This window comes from Empidonax traillii, unplaced genomic scaffold (genome assembly GCF_003031625.1).
Source record: "Empidonax traillii isolate 1590-97213 ecotype Southwest subspecies unplaced genomic scaffold, ASM303162v1 scaffold361:size2146424, whole genome shotgun sequence".
In the NCBI taxonomy this organism is placed as follows: domain Eukaryota; kingdom Metazoa; phylum Chordata; class Aves; order Passeriformes; family Tyrannidae; genus Empidonax; species Empidonax traillii.
In genome coordinates this window covers 1,947,360-1,965,017 of record NW_020955554.1, presented here as the reverse complement: position 1 = coordinate 1,965,017, position 17,658 = coordinate 1,947,360, and the positions used below count along the sequence as shown (strand labels likewise).

Below are 17,658 nucleotides of genomic sequence, written 5' to 3'. Positions count from 1 at the left end.
TTGAAAATGAGCCTGGTCCTCCAAAGCAGTGTCAGAACTGTGTATGACTGTTCTGGAGGGCAAGTCTGCCAGCTATGCTACAGTAAAACTATTCCCTGGTCCTTTCCCAGTGTGCTATCTCAACTCCTGGATGCCACAAGGCCAATTCCCACCCTCCTCCATCCCAAGGCTCACTGCTGAGTGTCAGCTGTCCTTCACACTTCTGGATCACGGTTAGTTTTGTGACAGCCCCAAAGAGACTCCAAAGGGACATACTGGGGAGCTGAAAACCAAAGAACAAAGCAAGCATCAGTGCTGCTGACAGAGAGGACTGTTGAGCCAGAGCAGCCAGGGAGGAGGATGGGCAAGGACCACCAGCTTGGCACCACCTCTGTGAAGTGCTTCCAAAACACGAGCACACTTAATCCAGGTGAGCTAAGGGCACAGCTGCAATCTGGGTATCTGTGACTTGGATCTTTATGTCATGTGGTACTGAGTGTGCCCAAATCCACCCAGAAGATGAATAGTCCTGGCCTTACTTAGCAATGGAGCAGGTGATCATCTGAGTATGTGGGTGTTGCAACCATAAACCTGACACCTGTTGCTGAACATGGGATGAATGTCAGAGGACAGAAACAAAATGGTGGGAAGATATTTCAACAAGTCTGTTCTAGTTCCTGAACTAATGAACAGGAATAATTAAACAGAAGAAGAAAAATGTATACAGGTCTAATGTACCTTCCATGCATCAGTTTGGAAAAGTTTTTTTTAAAAAAAAAAAAAAAAAAAAAAATCCAGGAAAAAAAAAAAAAATCCCAAACCTCTTAGCCAGAGACCATCAGTTAAGGCAGAAGGGAAACAAAGTATGCTGTTTTTTCTGAAGTCTTCCAACAAAAGGCCTAACAGAAACAATTTAAAATACTGACATTTAAAGGGTAACCTCCACATTGCCCTCCCTATTGCTAACTGAAAAATCTGGGAAGAAAGCCCCATTCTATTCTCATGGGCTTCTCTGATATTGCAGGAGTCAAGTTATTTACTTTTAGAGACCACTAAATCTTATGGTCTTTTTAGCTTTCAAAGATGCATCTTTTTTTTTCCCTTCTAAGAAAGTGAGTCAAAGAAACACTGAAATTCTTTCCAGCTGCCAAACGAAATAAAAAAGAGAATTTATCCTGCAAATAACATACAGGCCCCAGGTAAAAAGGGCACAAAGTACTGAATCCCAAGTGTTTTACTCAAAAGCTTTCCTAACATGAATGCCTGGGATCACATTAATCAGGCCCAAACCAACAGACCAACACTCGCACTCCAGGGGAGCCCAGGAGGGTATCCCTGTATCTGCCAGGCTCCAGCACTGCCGCTGAGCTGCACCCTCCTCTGGCTGGGCTGTTGTGGAGGGAATATCGAGGAGAGAACACCAAGCCAGACAGGCCCCCAGGACAGCTCGACACTCACAAGTGAAATTTCTGCCTGGCAGTCAAGAGCCCTGGGTCGCTCAGGGAGTCAGGAACAAAGCCTGACAGACCACTTGCACTCTGTGAACTGCCTAAGCAGATTCATTTAGGAAAGTACTAAACACACAGGCATGGCAGCTCCAGAGCAATCCACCACACTGTCCATTTAGATTTTCTTGTGATATTACCATATTTGATAAGCGGTTAAGTAAAGACACCAAAAATTCAATAGTCTTCAAAAAATAAAAACTATTCAGTTGCAAAAAAGACACTTGTACTGTTTGGACTCTATAATAACTGCAGTCAGTCTCTAAAAATTTGCGAGACTCATGTCCATTTGTGCATACACTGTTCATGTTATGAGAACTTTAATAGTCCTGACAGATGTTTGCAAGACATCTCGCCTGTGATATATTCATATTTAATTAAGAATGACACAGAGGAAAACAAGATGGAAAAGACTAGAGGACATTAGATTTGCTTTTTTTTTTAAAGTATATATGTAGGAAGATTTTTCTCATCCGGATTGATTTGCATTTTACTTCCTACTGGCTTTGCCAGTAGAGCTGAGTCTTGACCTTCAGTGCAGCAGCGCTGCGAGTCCTCTGCCACCTGTTAATTGTGCTGTCTTACAGCACTTTTAACCATTTGCACAAACAGAGACAGGAATGACACCAGCAAGTTCATTTTGATTCCACAGCAGGATCTGAACTCCACCCTGCAAGGGTGAGAGGTGTCTGAGCCAACCTATTAAATCTCTCCCATCTCCTGACACCTTTTTAATCTCTCATTTTAAAAGACGTTCCTAATTATGTCTGTTGGGATTTGAACTGAAATTTTCCTTATAAAAACTCAAATAGAGCTGAAGTATTTACCAGCTACAACACCACCTTTCCTGGATGACCTGTGAGCACACCCTGAAGGATACAGTGCTCGTATACGACACATTCACGGACTGCAATGAAAAGGCACAGAACCCCACAGGACCCAGCGAGGGGCTGGGGACACTGGTGACATCCACAAGTGGGGAGATAAAAGGGGAAAGTGGAAAATGAGCAAATTTATAGCAGCAATGCAGATATTACAAGGCATATCTCCTGCCGTGGGCAATGCTCTGAGGACCTTTCAGCTGCTCTGGCTCCTGACCAGTCCTGATTTGACCCTTACCAGATCTCCAACTAAGGGAGGAAGAACAGGCACAAGAATTTAGGAACAGTGATCCTTAAAAGTTAGAGAAAGAGCAGCTTGAGCTTTACAAGGCAATTAGTTGGGAGAACAGATGGTATCTGGCCATTCACCAATTCTGAGACAGGTCTCAAGTATTTCATTAACACTGAATTTGAAAGCAACTTTGAATGAATGTGTTTCTTCCTTTGTTCTTTGACCAGGAAGGCCAGCTGTAAAATCGTTATAATTTTCACTTATTTATTTTCTGAAAGAAAAAGGAAGCAAAATCCCAACAAGAATTCTGCATGGAAGAGTGCCCAAGCTTTAGACTCGAGAGTACATAGGCTGAAATTTTTAACATGGTCAACGTGGTCATAAACATGTATCAATAAAACCTCTGCTTTAAAGTAAACACAATGTACCACATAACACATTTAGAGAATTTTAATCTCCAAAGTGTCTGGAACTAAAGGTAACAACACAGCATACAAAGTGAAGACAGTTTACTTGATTCAAACCTAACCTCACCTGTTCCCGTTCCAGTAGGATCACCTCCTTGGATCTGCAGAATTAAAATTAAATCAATGTTACATTTGTATCCATGTGAAAGACATTAAATACAAACCATAAAAGCCAATGTTGTTTGATTTTCTTCCTTCTATACCGTGTCATGTTGACAAGTCAGCAAAAAGGAAATCATTACTATTTATTTGGAGCTGCTTTTATCAGCTGGCTGTCATCCCTTATGTTTCTTATCCAAGAGCAGAACGACAATTTTATAAAATATGTCTCTTGTGGGTAAACATGGAAAATAACCAGTCTCAAAAGGGTTAACCTGATCATCCTTTCTATTATGTGCTGAGTCATAACCTGCTTTTTAACTGATGATGCACTGCTTTTGGAACCGAAAAGGCTTTACATTTTGCCACCAACCCTCTACATGAGGGAAGGCAAGAAATGAGAGAATATGGAATATTTTTTTTATCTGAATCTGTATTTCCCTGTATCCCCCTCACTATCTGCAGCAGAAACACGTGAAACCAATCTTTCAGCAACACAATTTATCACATGCATTAACCACTGTACATGCAGGATCTACAAAAATAATATTCCATATTCTAAGGGCAGTGGAGGGAGCAGGACATGACCAGTTTCACACTAGTAACACACAAGCACAACTTTAGCTGTGAGTTTAACTATGAGCTGAGATATACAGTCCTGTCAAAAGAAAAAAAGCTGTTTGTAGGATGACAGGATGGAATGTAACATCCAGTGATGTTCCCTGAAAGATGTGCTCTGCCTTCAGGATCAAGTTGTTAATTCTTCCGAAAGGAAGATACAGGGCAGCTACTCTATCCTAAACTGCCTGGACTGTAACTGTGTGAACAGAGATCTTCCATTACCAAAGACAATGTTCTGGAAGACAAGGTGCTCTTTAATTCCTTGACAAAGAAAACCTGAGCACCCAGTCCTGGAGCAGTCAGGAACAGATGACCTGACAGTATCCAAGTACCACAACCCGAAACAGGAATTCAGCTGCTTTCCAAACTTTCATCTGAATGGGATTTCAACAGGTCCCAGTATTACTTATCCAAATTAGCATTTCCCTCTCTCTTTCTCTCCTTCTGTTCACTAACAACCCACCCACAGCTTGGGGGAGATAACAAGAGCCTTGCCAAGGCAATGCCTCCCAAAGGCTTCGTTTGGAAGGCCAGCAAAAGCAATGCAGGGATGCTCCAAGGGACAACACCAGTCAGAGACAATTGTTAAGAAGACCAAAGTACTACTAACATAGGACACCTCTAGTTCTCATGGTACATTTAATACACATCTATTTCAAGTGTGGAAGAACCTAAAGCTGAAAAAAGCTAAATACATCTTTGGAGAACATCACATGTTGTATATTAGACAGGATTTTTTCAATACTCACCACAAAATTCCGAATTGATCGGTGAAAAATTGTTCCATCATAATAGTTCTTCTTGCACAATTTGATAAAATTTTCACATGTTCGGGGTGTCTGAAAGACAAAAGGAGGTTTCAGTTAAGCAAGACCTTTAGACAATCAACTGGTCACTATACTGTTTACAAGAATCACTTTTCATTCGTGCCTTACAAAGAAACAATCACGCAGGACTTGAAGAGGACAGAATCTGTCTACAGAAAACCTCTATAATATATGCTCTTTAAAGTACACTGGAGAGACACACACTGTGTTAAATAAATTAAACCCAGACCTTCCAATTAGCACAAAGAAGTGTTGAATAGTAACTCAGATAACTGGAGCTCCCAGTTGACATCATGATGGTGAAAGCAGGTAAACTCAGAGACCTTCAGGTAACTTAATTCCAGCAGTGTATCACAGTTGTGTTCCAAAGGGGGATTGCTAGCACTGAAAAATGCTCATTTCCCAGAGTAAGAAAGAACCTCACTTCTCTGCTCCACTGAGAGCATACTGAAGCTAACTGGGAGGGAAGCACTTGGTCCTCTTCACCACTTGGAAGTAAAAATGGGACCGACTCAAATCACTGGAACACAAGAAAATTAAAAAAGACAACTTGTTTTCGAAACTCTAATTAAAAAAAAATTATGCTAATCATATTGCCAACTTCTAATTCACTTTTACAGTGCAAATTAAAGTTATTTATTTGAATTTGTGAGCCATGGCATTCAAACAGTACGTTCTGAAAAACTGTACTGTCTACCTAATTATCCTTCCACTGCAATTGTATGAATTCTCTTCTCCACAATCCTAAAACACCTTCAGATGTACAAATATAAGGAGAGAAACAGTCGGTTTTCTATACTTGGACATGTTTTCCAGCCCCACTGTGGATGATGTGCATACATCTATTCCAGTTTTACAGAAGAATACATCTCACTTATTTGTTACAGGCCCTAAAAATACCCTCACTGTTGTACGTGCAGGCAAGTGAAGCCCCAGCATGGCTGTAAATGAACACACAAGCCTTTTCTTGGTGAAAGACACTGATTCACTCTGCATGGTGTGACATCACTGCTGCTCTGAGAGCTGCCCAGACACACTGAGACTGAGCCACACAACCTGAAGTGACTTCAGAGCAAAAAAACCAAGGCCAGCCTGATTACAATCATTTCAGGATGAAATAATCTCTATCTCTTGATAAGGCAATCCATAGAAGTATTCATCTGGAACCCTAGAGAACTTCAGTTCTCTGTATTTTCTCATCTGAAACACAATCATTCTCAGCCCTCTTTATCTGCACTGAAATGTCTCTACAAACTCTACCTACCGTTATAAATTCACTATAACGATTCCTTCTTAATTATACTACACAGATACAGATGACAGATGTCAGCTGGGCCAGAAGTGAGAAAGGAAGCAAATTCTAAGCAATCTTACACCAGCCATTCTTTCAGATTTCCTGCACAGTTCACTCCTGAGTTGAGTGGTAACAGTACCATAATGGCTTTATGGTAGAATGCCACCAGGACGTGCATTTTGGTGGCATCCTGAGGGCAACTTTGAAGTAACTATATGCAATTAAAAATATCAAGCAACATGAGATTTCCAACAGTTGCAATGTTTATAGTAAATCTGAAAATCTTTCCTTTGAACTCAACATATATGCTTTAAAATAATCTTTGTACTTAACCTTTCCAGTAAAGTTCAAGCCCTGAAGAACCACCTGTGCAGCACACGCTTCCTTTATCAGACAAGATGGTAACAGCTTTGATCCCAGTGTAGTGCCATTAGTTACCACTTGTGAAAGTGTCAGTAAGGGTAAAAATAAGGTAAAAAAAAATCCTTCACGAATCAGAAATGGAATCAGCAGCTTTTAGCCTAAGGCACTTTATCTCAGGAGAGCCAAGCACTCTTCAGAGAGAGAGACAGAGTTAATAAGTTCTCTGGAGGGAATACAGCAACTTGTAATTAATTTTTTACAAAAAATGAAATCAGGCAAAAGGCTGAGCCCCCAAGGAATACACAGCAAACCATTTTAAATTTGCACAAAGTTGATAAGCCAATACAGATTTCCTATTTATTTTCAAAACACAATTTGTAAAATATACATCAAAAAAACTAGCTCTAGTAATGTATTTTTTATGCAGGACCTATGCTGACCCTTCTCTCTAAATGGATTTCTAGCTATTACACCCTTTCCCACAAACAAGATTTTCAAATGTAACTGCAGAAACATTTAGTATACATGGAATAATCATTTCACTGCAAGGTTTTCTTTCAATAATTGCCACCAAATTGGTTCCCATGGTCACCTCGTGCATCATACAGATAAATCTGGCAGGTAAGCAGCTCCTTAGCAACATTACCATTACCTTTCATAAGGTTTTTTAGTAGACACAAATAAATAGGTATGCATTCAATCAGTAGTAAACCCCAGTTTCAGTCATGCAGTACAGAATATCTGGCTCAGATTATCTGATTTATTCACAGCAATTAATGTTCTTGCCAAATCTCACACTGCCAAGCATATTTCGGGATTTTTCAAAGCAGTGTCCTGTCCAAAGCAGGAGAAAAAGGTCTGAGTTTATGGGGAAGGTGCAGATCCTCAGTAATGAAGGTTCTGCACTGACCACATAAACAAGGCCAGTCTTTGAAGTCTTTGTTCCAAAGACTGATGACAAATATATATAAACAAAGCTGGTTTTGTTATTTGAGTGTAAGATCTTGGGGAAGATATCACACTCCCAGTAGAAAGCTGTCTGCTTCTTCAGAAACTTCCTCCACACCACTGGCCTTGCACCATATCTGAAGGAGGGGATGGTCCAGGCACCCCGAAATGCAGGAGGCAAGGTGGGTTCTTGTTGCCTCTTTACTGACTACGTGCTCCAAGCTATCCTTTTAATTGTGGCTGACCTCACCAGTAACAGCCAACTTCCTCTCTATTCCTTCTACACTGAGCAGGAAACAGCTGAAATTATCTTAGTCTGCTGACTGTGACTTAGACTTATATGTAAGAAAGTCAAGGGAAAAACGCCACCTTGTCAACCTGATCTGAAATCCACTGACAGAAGAACATATTTTAAATCTACTGCAATATCTTCTCAGGAGTATGCAGTCGTAGTCTTAACAAGACAAATTAAAAAATTCTGGAAGGCCTTTCTGACCAAAGAGCTTGCTAGGATAGCCCTGAGAAACCCTCCTTTTCTCAGGTCAAGTTGGGACCATGAACACAACGTCTCTGTATGATGTCCTTCAGCTTAAAGACACTTCTCCCTCCAAATGACAAATAATAAGAAAAAAAACCCTTATTCAAACAAAAAATGAGTCTCCTGCTCCAACCATGCTCCCTATTTATTTTGTAGATGCCAGATAACTGTCTTTCAACTGTTGAAAATTCACACCCAAGACAAGCAGTAAAACTTTAATAAATGGCTGGAGACAGGAATCCAGAAGAGCACTTATCCCAGAAGATGCCACGAATGCTTTGCTTGGTTCACAGATATGTATATTTAATGGGGCCACAGCCAAAGGTTTTCTAAGTAGGTTTTAAGCCTCCATTTAGCCAACACACTTGGCAGGTAACTCCACATGGAAACACCACCATTCTACCAGTTACTAGGTCCAGACAAATTTCAGAGTTAGAGAGAGATTCCTTCTAAGAATGACCATGCAAACATAACTGACAGGAGACTGTGAGATCATGGACACAGGGAAAACACTGAAGAAAGGAATGTACAATTTAGAAAACCAAAGCAAAACAGAAAACCCCCTGACTGCTTACTACAGATTTCTAGGATAAACGCAGATTTTGTCTTGTTCCACTTTTAGTTCTTAACCAAGCCAATTTCGGTTTCCATTTTGCCAGCAAGGGTGGTTCCAAACCAGACAAAATTCATTTCTCCTGCAGCATCCCAAGACCTGAGGGGTGAGAGCAAGCCATGTCCCCAGCTGATTTCCCCCTCTGCAGCTCTCCTTTCTCATTAGCAACAGTGGGTTACATCTGTAAGTCACCCTCACTCAGAATCTGTACTGGGCAGCCGAAGAGCCAACAGGAGCAGATTAAAAATCTGCAGCATTCCTGTTGCCAAGGTACAGGAGATGGGAAAAGAGGGGAGCTCCTGAGTTGTTGCCATGACTGCAAGGAAGAAGGCTTTGCTCTTTGTGAAGAGCTAATCATTTCAAAATGCTTCATCCCTTGAGGATGTGCATGAACCTTGAAGGGAAATTTCACACTAAGCATTCAGCAGCTGTCATTCGCACATCTGTATAATTTTCCTGTGCTAATTCCACTTCTCTTTTATTTCTTTTTCTCCCTCTAAATTGGATGAACTGTAGTAATGGCACTAAACTACAGAGCCTTGCTACATGCTCATTAACCCTATGTTTCAAAGCAGAAATAATGAAAAGCTCATTCCTCACAAATTAAAATGGCATTCTACAGCCTTCATCTTATCACACAAATGCCAGAATCCTGCTACTAAGAGGCATGAATTAGTGATGGAAATTTCTAAGGTTTCAAACAAAGCCTTCAATTTTTTAAACACAGATCCTCTTTAAAACGCAAGGTAGATTTTGTTTAGCTTTAATCCGTTTATGTCCCTTTTTTTATACACATATAGAGCATTTTCACTCTTGTAATTGTTCATTCAGCAACTCTTTTACTGTATGAACCTATAAATAGGTGATTTGGTAAGGTTTAAACTCGGTTCTCCCCATCCCTTTCAATCTGTAGTCCTCATAGCCTACCAACCACACAGAAGAGAGCTCAGCAATAAAAGCTTGGCTTTATTTAGAGCACAGTCAGAGCCAACTGTAATAGAGCAGTTTCAGGAATCACCATCTATCAGGTGCAAGTGTTTGTTCCCTCCTCCAAGTCTGGAAAGAAGCTGGACATGTAAATGTTTCTAGAGCATTTCACTGTGCAGTGCTGTTCTGGAAAGCCATTTAAAGCACCCTGCTTCACCGGGCACCGACGGACTAGGAGCACATCCCTGTTGTTCCAGAGCAAGAGGGACAAGAAAACCAAAAGCTCCACAAAGCCCAGTGTAGAAGCACAGGAAGAATTTCACTGTGGGAAGCCCACGACATTTCCTGCAGGAAAAATGTTTACTACAGACCCAAACATCACTCCCTGGCAGCTCTCCTTTCCTGCTAACAGCTCTCCTGTGTGCCAGAGGGCCCAGCTGGGGACAGGTCACGGTGCCAAACAACGGCTGCTCACGGGGGTTCAGCTGAACAAAGCCACAGTTCAGGGAAGGGGCCCATCCTCAGCCTGGCTCCACCGGCAGAAACCCACTCAGGCCACTCTGGGATCAGCAGGGCACAGCTCAGGGACTGAGCACTGCACAGATGACAGCACCAGCCCACTGCGGGGTAAAACACTTGGCCAGCCACTTTCTGGGAATAAAAAAGAATCAGAACAAGCAAACTATGCCTCAGGTAATAGATTACTGACTCGACAGCAAACATCTGCCTATTTTGATACCTCAAAGCCCCAAAGTTTGCTTAGAGCAAAGAGCAGAATAAATGCATTCTCATTACACAGAAATCCACTGTAATTTAATCAGCTATTTAGCAAAGACTTCAGCAGATAGCTAAATTTCACTTTTGAAAGGCATTTCTTGCACAGACATTCATGATGCTACCAAAAACTTTTCCAACATCTAAGCAAGATGCTCAGCTTAGACAAGATGCCAGTAAAAAGATGACACACTTCAGTTTTACTTCTCACTTTTTTGCAAACACAGGGACAATCGATTAGTTTAGCAGGCACAATTCAAGTGAAATAAGGCACCTAATTCACTCAACTTATCTGTCATTTTTATCTACTAGTTTTCCAGAGGCAGAGTCAGCATCTCTAGCTGCAGTTATTACTTTTCCTCTAACTTATATTTATTGCAGTGGTAGAAAAGAAAACAATCCTCTTCCCACCCCTCTCCAATTTGTCATCACATAAGGGTTGAGGAGCCTGTCAGCCAGCAGTGCAGGGCTGGGTGCTGCTGAGGACGGGGCTGGCAAGCAGGACATAGCACTGGTAGGCACAGCCTAAACAAGGATGCAACTCTGATTGCCTGAGCAACCTCCAGCAGCTGTAAAACTTGGGATACTGCAGGTCCCATGGCATTCCCTGGCATTTCATCAGCCTGCAACCCACCACATAAATCCCACCTGTAACAACTTCCATGCCAGACAGGAAAGCTCTGGTAGCCATCAGCCTCCCAAGGTCACCCTGCTCCCATCAGAGCAGCCAAGGTAAAAATAAGGAACATGTCAGGGAAAGATGAAGAGCAGGAGCTGTGTAACTCCATCTGCTTCATCCTCAGGTTCAGGATCACTGAGTGGCAGACACAGCTGGTACGGGACGCCTGCACCTCATGCCTGCACACGTCAAAAATCAAGCGGCACAACCCAATAACAATCAACTCCCTTCCAAAATCCAGCTCGTCAGGGCAGCTGGGAAGGCAGAAAGGGTCCAAATGTACAAAATGCCTTCCCACCAATTGTCCAATGCCAAAGGCTGCCATGCAGAGACAGCCCAGGGCAGCAGCCCCACAGTGCAGGCACGTTTAACAGGCCAAAGGGCCTCGAGAGATTAAAACATCAACGTGTGTCGAGCAACGGCTTCTTCAGGCAGCTATGCCAAGACATCATCTTTAAGCAGAGTTTGCCAGGTCCTAAAACCTCAAAAAGCATTTGTGGAGTGCTGGATAGAGCTTTGAAATCCATCTCACATTCTTCTTTATTATGTCAACTTGCCCTTAGACCTTAAAGTGAGAGAGACAGGTGAATTTACAAGAACTGCTGTGGCAGTTATGGGTTAGTATTGAATTACCACTGTTAGCATGTGCTAAACCACCACGTCATTACCCCAGAGGGACCACCTGTATGAGGGGAACTCACAAAGGAGAGAAGGGAGACAGAACACCAAACCAAGGGTTCATAATTTTGACAGGGCCTTCTCGAGGGTTATATTTATATATTTATACATATATATATATATATTTAAAAATGGCTGCTCCAGCATCTTCAAGGTATAACTGCATCACTGTAGTGACTAATACAGCAGAATACACATGGACAATATATGGCTGTTCCTGATTAAAGAAGCTAAAACAACTTGAGGAGACTAGAAAAATCACAGTAAATAAAATACAAGAAATCCGGTGAAATTCATTGCCTTTCATCAGTTATTTCTTCATAATTTATTTGGCAAAGAGTAAACTAGAACCGAAAGGATAACACTTCTTAAATCTTCTGTACTTGCCAGAATTACTTCTGGTAAGTAGAATTTTTGTAAATTTGTATCCCATTAGTATATACAACAAATGTTGCTTATGCACAGCTGAACTCAGCTTCCTGGAAAGCATCCCTGCAAACGGCCACCTGATTAGTGCCCATCAGGAGGAACATGCTGTATCTCAGTAAGAAGACTGGGAGAAAAACAAATGGCAAAAAAGAGCAGTAGGCACACTGCTCCGATGCAAGGAGAGAACAGGAGTGTGTCTCTGCTCATCTGAGGCACAGATTCAAAAGGGTGGAAAAAAATCCAGCTTATCTTCCACAGTCTTTTAATTGCCTTTTTTCAGGACAGTGACTTCAACCACACATCATCTTCCTGGAACATAAGTGAAGTTTTCTGGTGCTCTGAACTAGTGATTTCAAAGACTGAAAATATCTGGATTCTAGCCCTGTTCCAGACTCCTTCTGAATCATGTCACAAAGTAACTGATGACTTCAATCACACTGCAACACTGATTTTCTCCCCCGGATCAATATAAAACATTCCCTGATTAGGTTTTTGGTGCTAAGAAGAATTTCATCACTATCAATCTTATTGACTGACACCTTAAAGTACTTGTATATGAGGAATCCTACATTTATTTTTAAACAAAAGCTTCCATGTGTACATATGGACTGAACTCCAAACAATCCACACTGCCAGATAGCTCACAAAAAATGGGAAAGCAAGGAGACAACACAGCTGTGAAGGGAGAGGGAGTGAGAACCCAAGAAGGGTGCTGAAGGCAGGAGTTACTGGGTAGAAGCAGTGCAGATTGCTGAGAGCACAACTGCAGGAATATTTTGCTTCAATACAGCCCAGGGGCATGAATATACAATTGGAGATCCAGTAGACATACACTCTTAGACAGCAAATATGTCACTTGCTGCTCTCTGTTCTAGTGAGGAGCCTTCACCTCAAATTATATACTGAAATCTAACCCATAAGACTATTTTAAAATGCAATTCAAATGCTGCACAGTATATACTGGACACAGTATTTATCTGCCATATTTATATAGCAACCTCCCCCTCAAGCTTCCTTAGGCATTTCACAATCATTTATTTGCAGTACTGTGCAAATATGATCACTGCTGGGGTGGCTTCCACAATAATCAGAGCACAGGATATCCCTCAGCAATCAGAGGAAAAAGCCAGTGCACATTAATTTGGGGAGCATTATGTTACAGCTCAGCTCCCCCTGACTGTATTCAAGGACCTTACCCACATTCTACACTTCTGTAAGAAAACCAAATTCTGTATATAAACCACCTAACTACACAGCTCTAAGCAGCTCCCAGGACTGGTTCAGCCTGCACTGGATAATCCAGAAGAGCTGATAAACACTTGGCATGTGATTAGGACTATTTCCATGCATGTTCACAGGCAGGGTGAACTCGATGTGTTTAACAATGCTCAGCTTTTGGCACTTCTCCATTTTCTATGTCTTTGCAGTCTCAATAGATCATCGTAGCTGGTCTGTGTATGTTTGTGACAGATGTTTGTTCTGTCTGCACTGAGTGACCTTAGGTGTCTGACCTCAGTGTGATGCAGGAAAACCAAAGTTAGAAGCACAAACTCCTTATATAGTAAAGGGAGAAAAACAAGTGCCTCCCGGAAAGGACTGATTTCATAGACTTAGGATGATGACCTAAAGTGGATGTTGTGAAAACCTCCCTAAAGCAGCAAGCTTTTCCTATTTATTCTAAATATATATCTTTCTCCCCTCTGCAGCGCCAAAGGTCTGCTGAATTCCCCCCGATTTAATCACCACAAAAGGAACACATGGCGGGAGGCCAGTGTTCAAGCACGTCTGGTTGTGTAAAACAGCACACACCTCCAATGTGTACATGAGCAAGCCTTGTGTGTGACAGGGAGATGAACAAGAGTTCATCTGAAAAAAAAAAAAGGAGCACAGTGGATATCACACAGGAAGCTTATAATGAGCAACTGAGACTGGGTCCTCAGGACCGAGTGGCACTGGTCACATATGTGACATATGTGGGGGCCCCCAAGCCCCCACTGATAAGAATAGCTGCAGTCAGGCTGTTTGAGCCAGTTTGGGAACATATGGCAAAACAAATGATTCAGTGCAATCTGCTCATTCTGCTGCTTCCCCTAAATATTGCTGTACTAACATCCTCTGCTTCTTGCCTTATTACACTGTCACTATTTCAGAGCATGGAAAACACCTGTAGGGGCGACAGTGACCTCCAGGATTACTGGCACCAGAGGCTGCTGTGTAGATTCTCACACTGTTTCCATGTTTCAGCTTGAGATGTTTACCCACTTCTTGTGCCTTACTCGTGTGAGAGAAAGGAAGAGCAGGGAAAGCTGGAAGGCTTATGCTGTTTGCTCCTTTTTCTTTCTCACAGACAAAAATGGACGCATTCTCCCAGTACACCTCTGGATTTCACACCAGGCACCCCAGCTCCTAACCCGCACCACTTACTTGGAAACCCTGAGAGGTTCACAGCAAGCAGAAATTTTACCATCTAAACCCCTATTCACATCCTTCAGCTCTCTAAATCATCTACCTTCAGGGCTATAATCTCCTGAGTCAAAAATCTCAGCAAACAATGGAAGGTTTGGGCTTTTTACGTTGAATTTTTTTTTCCTTTTATAGATGTGGCTGTACAAATAAATAAGCAAACACACTAGCGAGCAGTGACGTCTGAGACATCAGTGTCGCCATATCTCACCCATCTATCATAAGTCTTGCCATGTTTATTATTTTAAGAACCACAGATTTCCCCCAGAATCAGACTGCACAGACTATAAAAAAACTCGTCTGTTGCTTTTTAAAATTAACTTCTCCTAATGGCAAATGGAAGATGTTTGAAAACTTGAACTTTTAAAACTGAGACAGCAGGAAGTAAAAAACATATTCAAAGGTTTTCATTTAGGTCTGTTCTGTAAAGCTTAGGCTTTAAAAACAAATCTAACCATTTCTGGGGATCTTAACTACATATACTCAGGCTGACAGACTGCTCTTGGTTTCACTGAGGTTCTTTTCCTGCCTCTGTCAGTAATCTGCTGTGTAACCTTGGATTATTCTCTCTTCTCTGTGCTCTGACTTGTCTTTTCTTCCCTCTTTGTCACTGTTTGTGTCACTAAGCCTGTCCCTTTGCAGCTCTAAACATGTACCTTGGTATGCTGTAAGTAGTCGATTAAAATGATGGGACTACTTACAGAGAACATTTATACATAAAGTAGTATTATACACAAAATAATACCTAGATTTAACAAATGGAGTTTTGAGCACGATGAAAATACACTAAAATCACTGAAAGCTGGTTATTTATCTTTATCTACACACTATTCCTTTCTTGGACATTTCCATTGCCAGCTCCAACTCTGTTTCTTATCTACAGAGATACATCTGAAGGGGCACAGTACCATGTCACAGTGCAGCTCCAAGTTTAGGTCTCCTTTATTAGTGTGAAGTCGCACATATCCCTTCTTCTTCACGTACTGGTATCTCACAACATCATCTTCGATAGCCGCTGCATCAAAGGGAAAGACAAACAATCAGCTCTCTGGAAGCTTACTCACTGATCTTTAGAAATCATCAGAAAACAATTCACAGATTCCCCTGTCTGAACTCTTCCCCCGGGTACTGGGTCTTCAGGGATTGTACCCTGCAATTTATCTACAATAACCTCATATTAATCTCTGTGCAAAACACTTTCCATTATAGAAAATCCCCAACTCCTTGAGAACCAACAATCTAATCTATATTTTAAATCAGAGAAGCATTCAGTATTACAAACTATAATTTTGAAGTAATGTCTACCAACCACAAACTTTACTTTGAAACCAAATTGTTTCTTGTCAGTCTTGGAAGCCAAGCAGGTAGTCATCAGTCAACCACAAACTGCTGACATACGGAGACCTACCCAGTTCTGAAAGCAAATGAAGCTGTTACTGGACATTTCTGGAAAGTCAAACCAAAGGATAAATCTAGGATGTTTCCATTTCCATCTTGTCAAAATGTCCAGTTAGTCAGATATTTTCAATATTTAAAGAGTCACCTGCAAATCACTGTAATACACCAAGTAAAGGAACTGAATTTGGGAAACAGAGTTTTAGCAATGTATTCAATCTTTGCCTAAGTATGTGATGTCTCAATTTTAGTGCCAAACCCAGACCTCTCTTTTTAACTAGAAATACTAATCAGTCAGCTATTTAATCAATATCCAAATTAAATAAATTTTATACATTTTTGTTTAGGTTGGAGAATAAAAGGAAAACTTTATTGTACTAAAATGCATTTTCAGGTTACCTGGAAATGCAGTAAATCAAAAGTTATCACCACAAAATTTGTTGTCATTCTAACCAATACTCAGGTAGGCCAAAAAGGTGGGCAAGACTTCGCATGCTATTTGAGGAAAGATTATCCTTCATTCCTAACTTACCTAAGGGAATGGGAATATCTCACTTTGTGGTCCCTGAGCATAAAAAATGTCACATTAATTTCCATTCAACATAAGTAACTGCCATTCAAAGCCAAAGCTAATCCATAACTGCTCCATTATTTTCAGAATGACCTCACTGGAGAGTGAGTCTGTATCTGCTTCAGGAATACATTTCCATGGCATCAGTACTGACCAACTGTCAATGCATTCCTTCAGTCCTAATAAATGGAGCTCCTGCTAAGGAGAACACTTTAAAATGGAAAGCAATAAACAGTTTATAAGTAGGTAGCTCTGGTACCTGCTTCGTGAGTGGTTTCAGGTACCATTGCAGTGGAGGTGAAGGAAGCACTTACAGCTCCAGTGGAATAGTGAGCCTGTTTGCAGAGGAAAAAGCATATGAAAAAGGCATTAGATCTTAGAATTTATCTCCTAAAGATACTATATAAGCACTAGAAACACAAAAATGTCATCCTTCTGAAGGCAGACTTTCTGCTCCAGCTCCTCCTGAAAGAAACAAATATCCAGTGCAGCAATAATTCTCCATCTGCTACCCACAACATTTGCTCTGATGAAACTCTAGTTAAGGCTGCTCATGAGCTGAGCCAAAGGGGCTTAATGTTTCCACTACAGTTTAATACATCACTATGCAAAGATTCTATGATGAGAATTTATTTGTATGTCCACAGGTGGAGACAGGAAAGGAGCACTGCTGGTGAGACATCTTTAAAAGTCTCCAGTGCTGCTGAGTAAGGGGAAGGAAAGCAGTGAACCCCAGAGACACCGTGGGGCAGAGCAAAGCCCCCCCTCTGCGTGCAGAGGCTCTGTCCCACGGCTCCCAGTGTCCATTCCGAGCTCTGTAATTCTCCTGCAGAAAGGAAATGTGAACGTCACACATGGATTTTGGAGTAAATGACAAAGATCTAATAACCCCAGTGACGGATTCAGCAGCTTTGCAGCGATGCTTGGAAAGAATCCAGGCCAGGCCAAGGCTCATTCCCTAAGGTTTCCCTGCACCCTAGGTGAGTTTACAGCCATGCCCATCCACCTCATTAGCTGACGATCCAGCATGTGAAAGCTCACCATTGTCCCTCCCCTCCTTTTTTTCTCCCTGTGGTTTTTTAATTACAACACAACAGTGCCCCGAGAAAGAAGCAAATGTGATTTTCCTTCTCGGTCACATCTATTCCCTAATCCGTCCCTAAGCCTCCTCACTAAGAGCTGTGTTTTCATTGCTATTCGTTTCCATGTAGGTGCAATCAAAGCAAGCAGGCACACACATCCCAGAATTATTTAAAGGGCAGAAGAATACTCTGTCTTGCTGTCGTGGTTTACAAACAGCCTTTGATGAAGAAATCTAGATGCAGATGAATTATTTCTCTTGAGAACCATGAACACCCAGTAACATGCACCTGGA

At 41.5% G+C, this 17,658-nt stretch overlaps 1 protein-coding gene across 3 annotated transcripts in view; it reads right to left on the bottom strand.

The window, feature by feature from the left end:
• The window catches only part of PPIL2 (peptidylprolyl isomerase like 2), a 71,908-nt gene that overhangs the window by 26,953 nt on the left and 27,297 nt on the right, over positions 1 to 17,658 (bottom strand). For all 3 annotated transcript variants that reach the window (XM_027892605.1, XM_027892604.1, XM_027892607.1), the window contains 4 exons: positions 16,543 to 16,618; positions 15,226 to 15,332; positions 4,534 to 4,623; positions 3,132 to 3,165 (listed from right to left, as the gene is read on the bottom strand). In XM_027892605.1, coding sequence (XP_027748406.1) covers positions 3,132 to 3,165; positions 4,534 to 4,623; positions 15,226 to 15,332; positions 16,543 to 16,618 — 307 coding nt within the window. The remainder of the gene's footprint in view (positions 1 to 3,131; positions 3,166 to 4,533; positions 4,624 to 15,225; positions 15,333 to 16,542; positions 16,619 to 17,658) is intronic.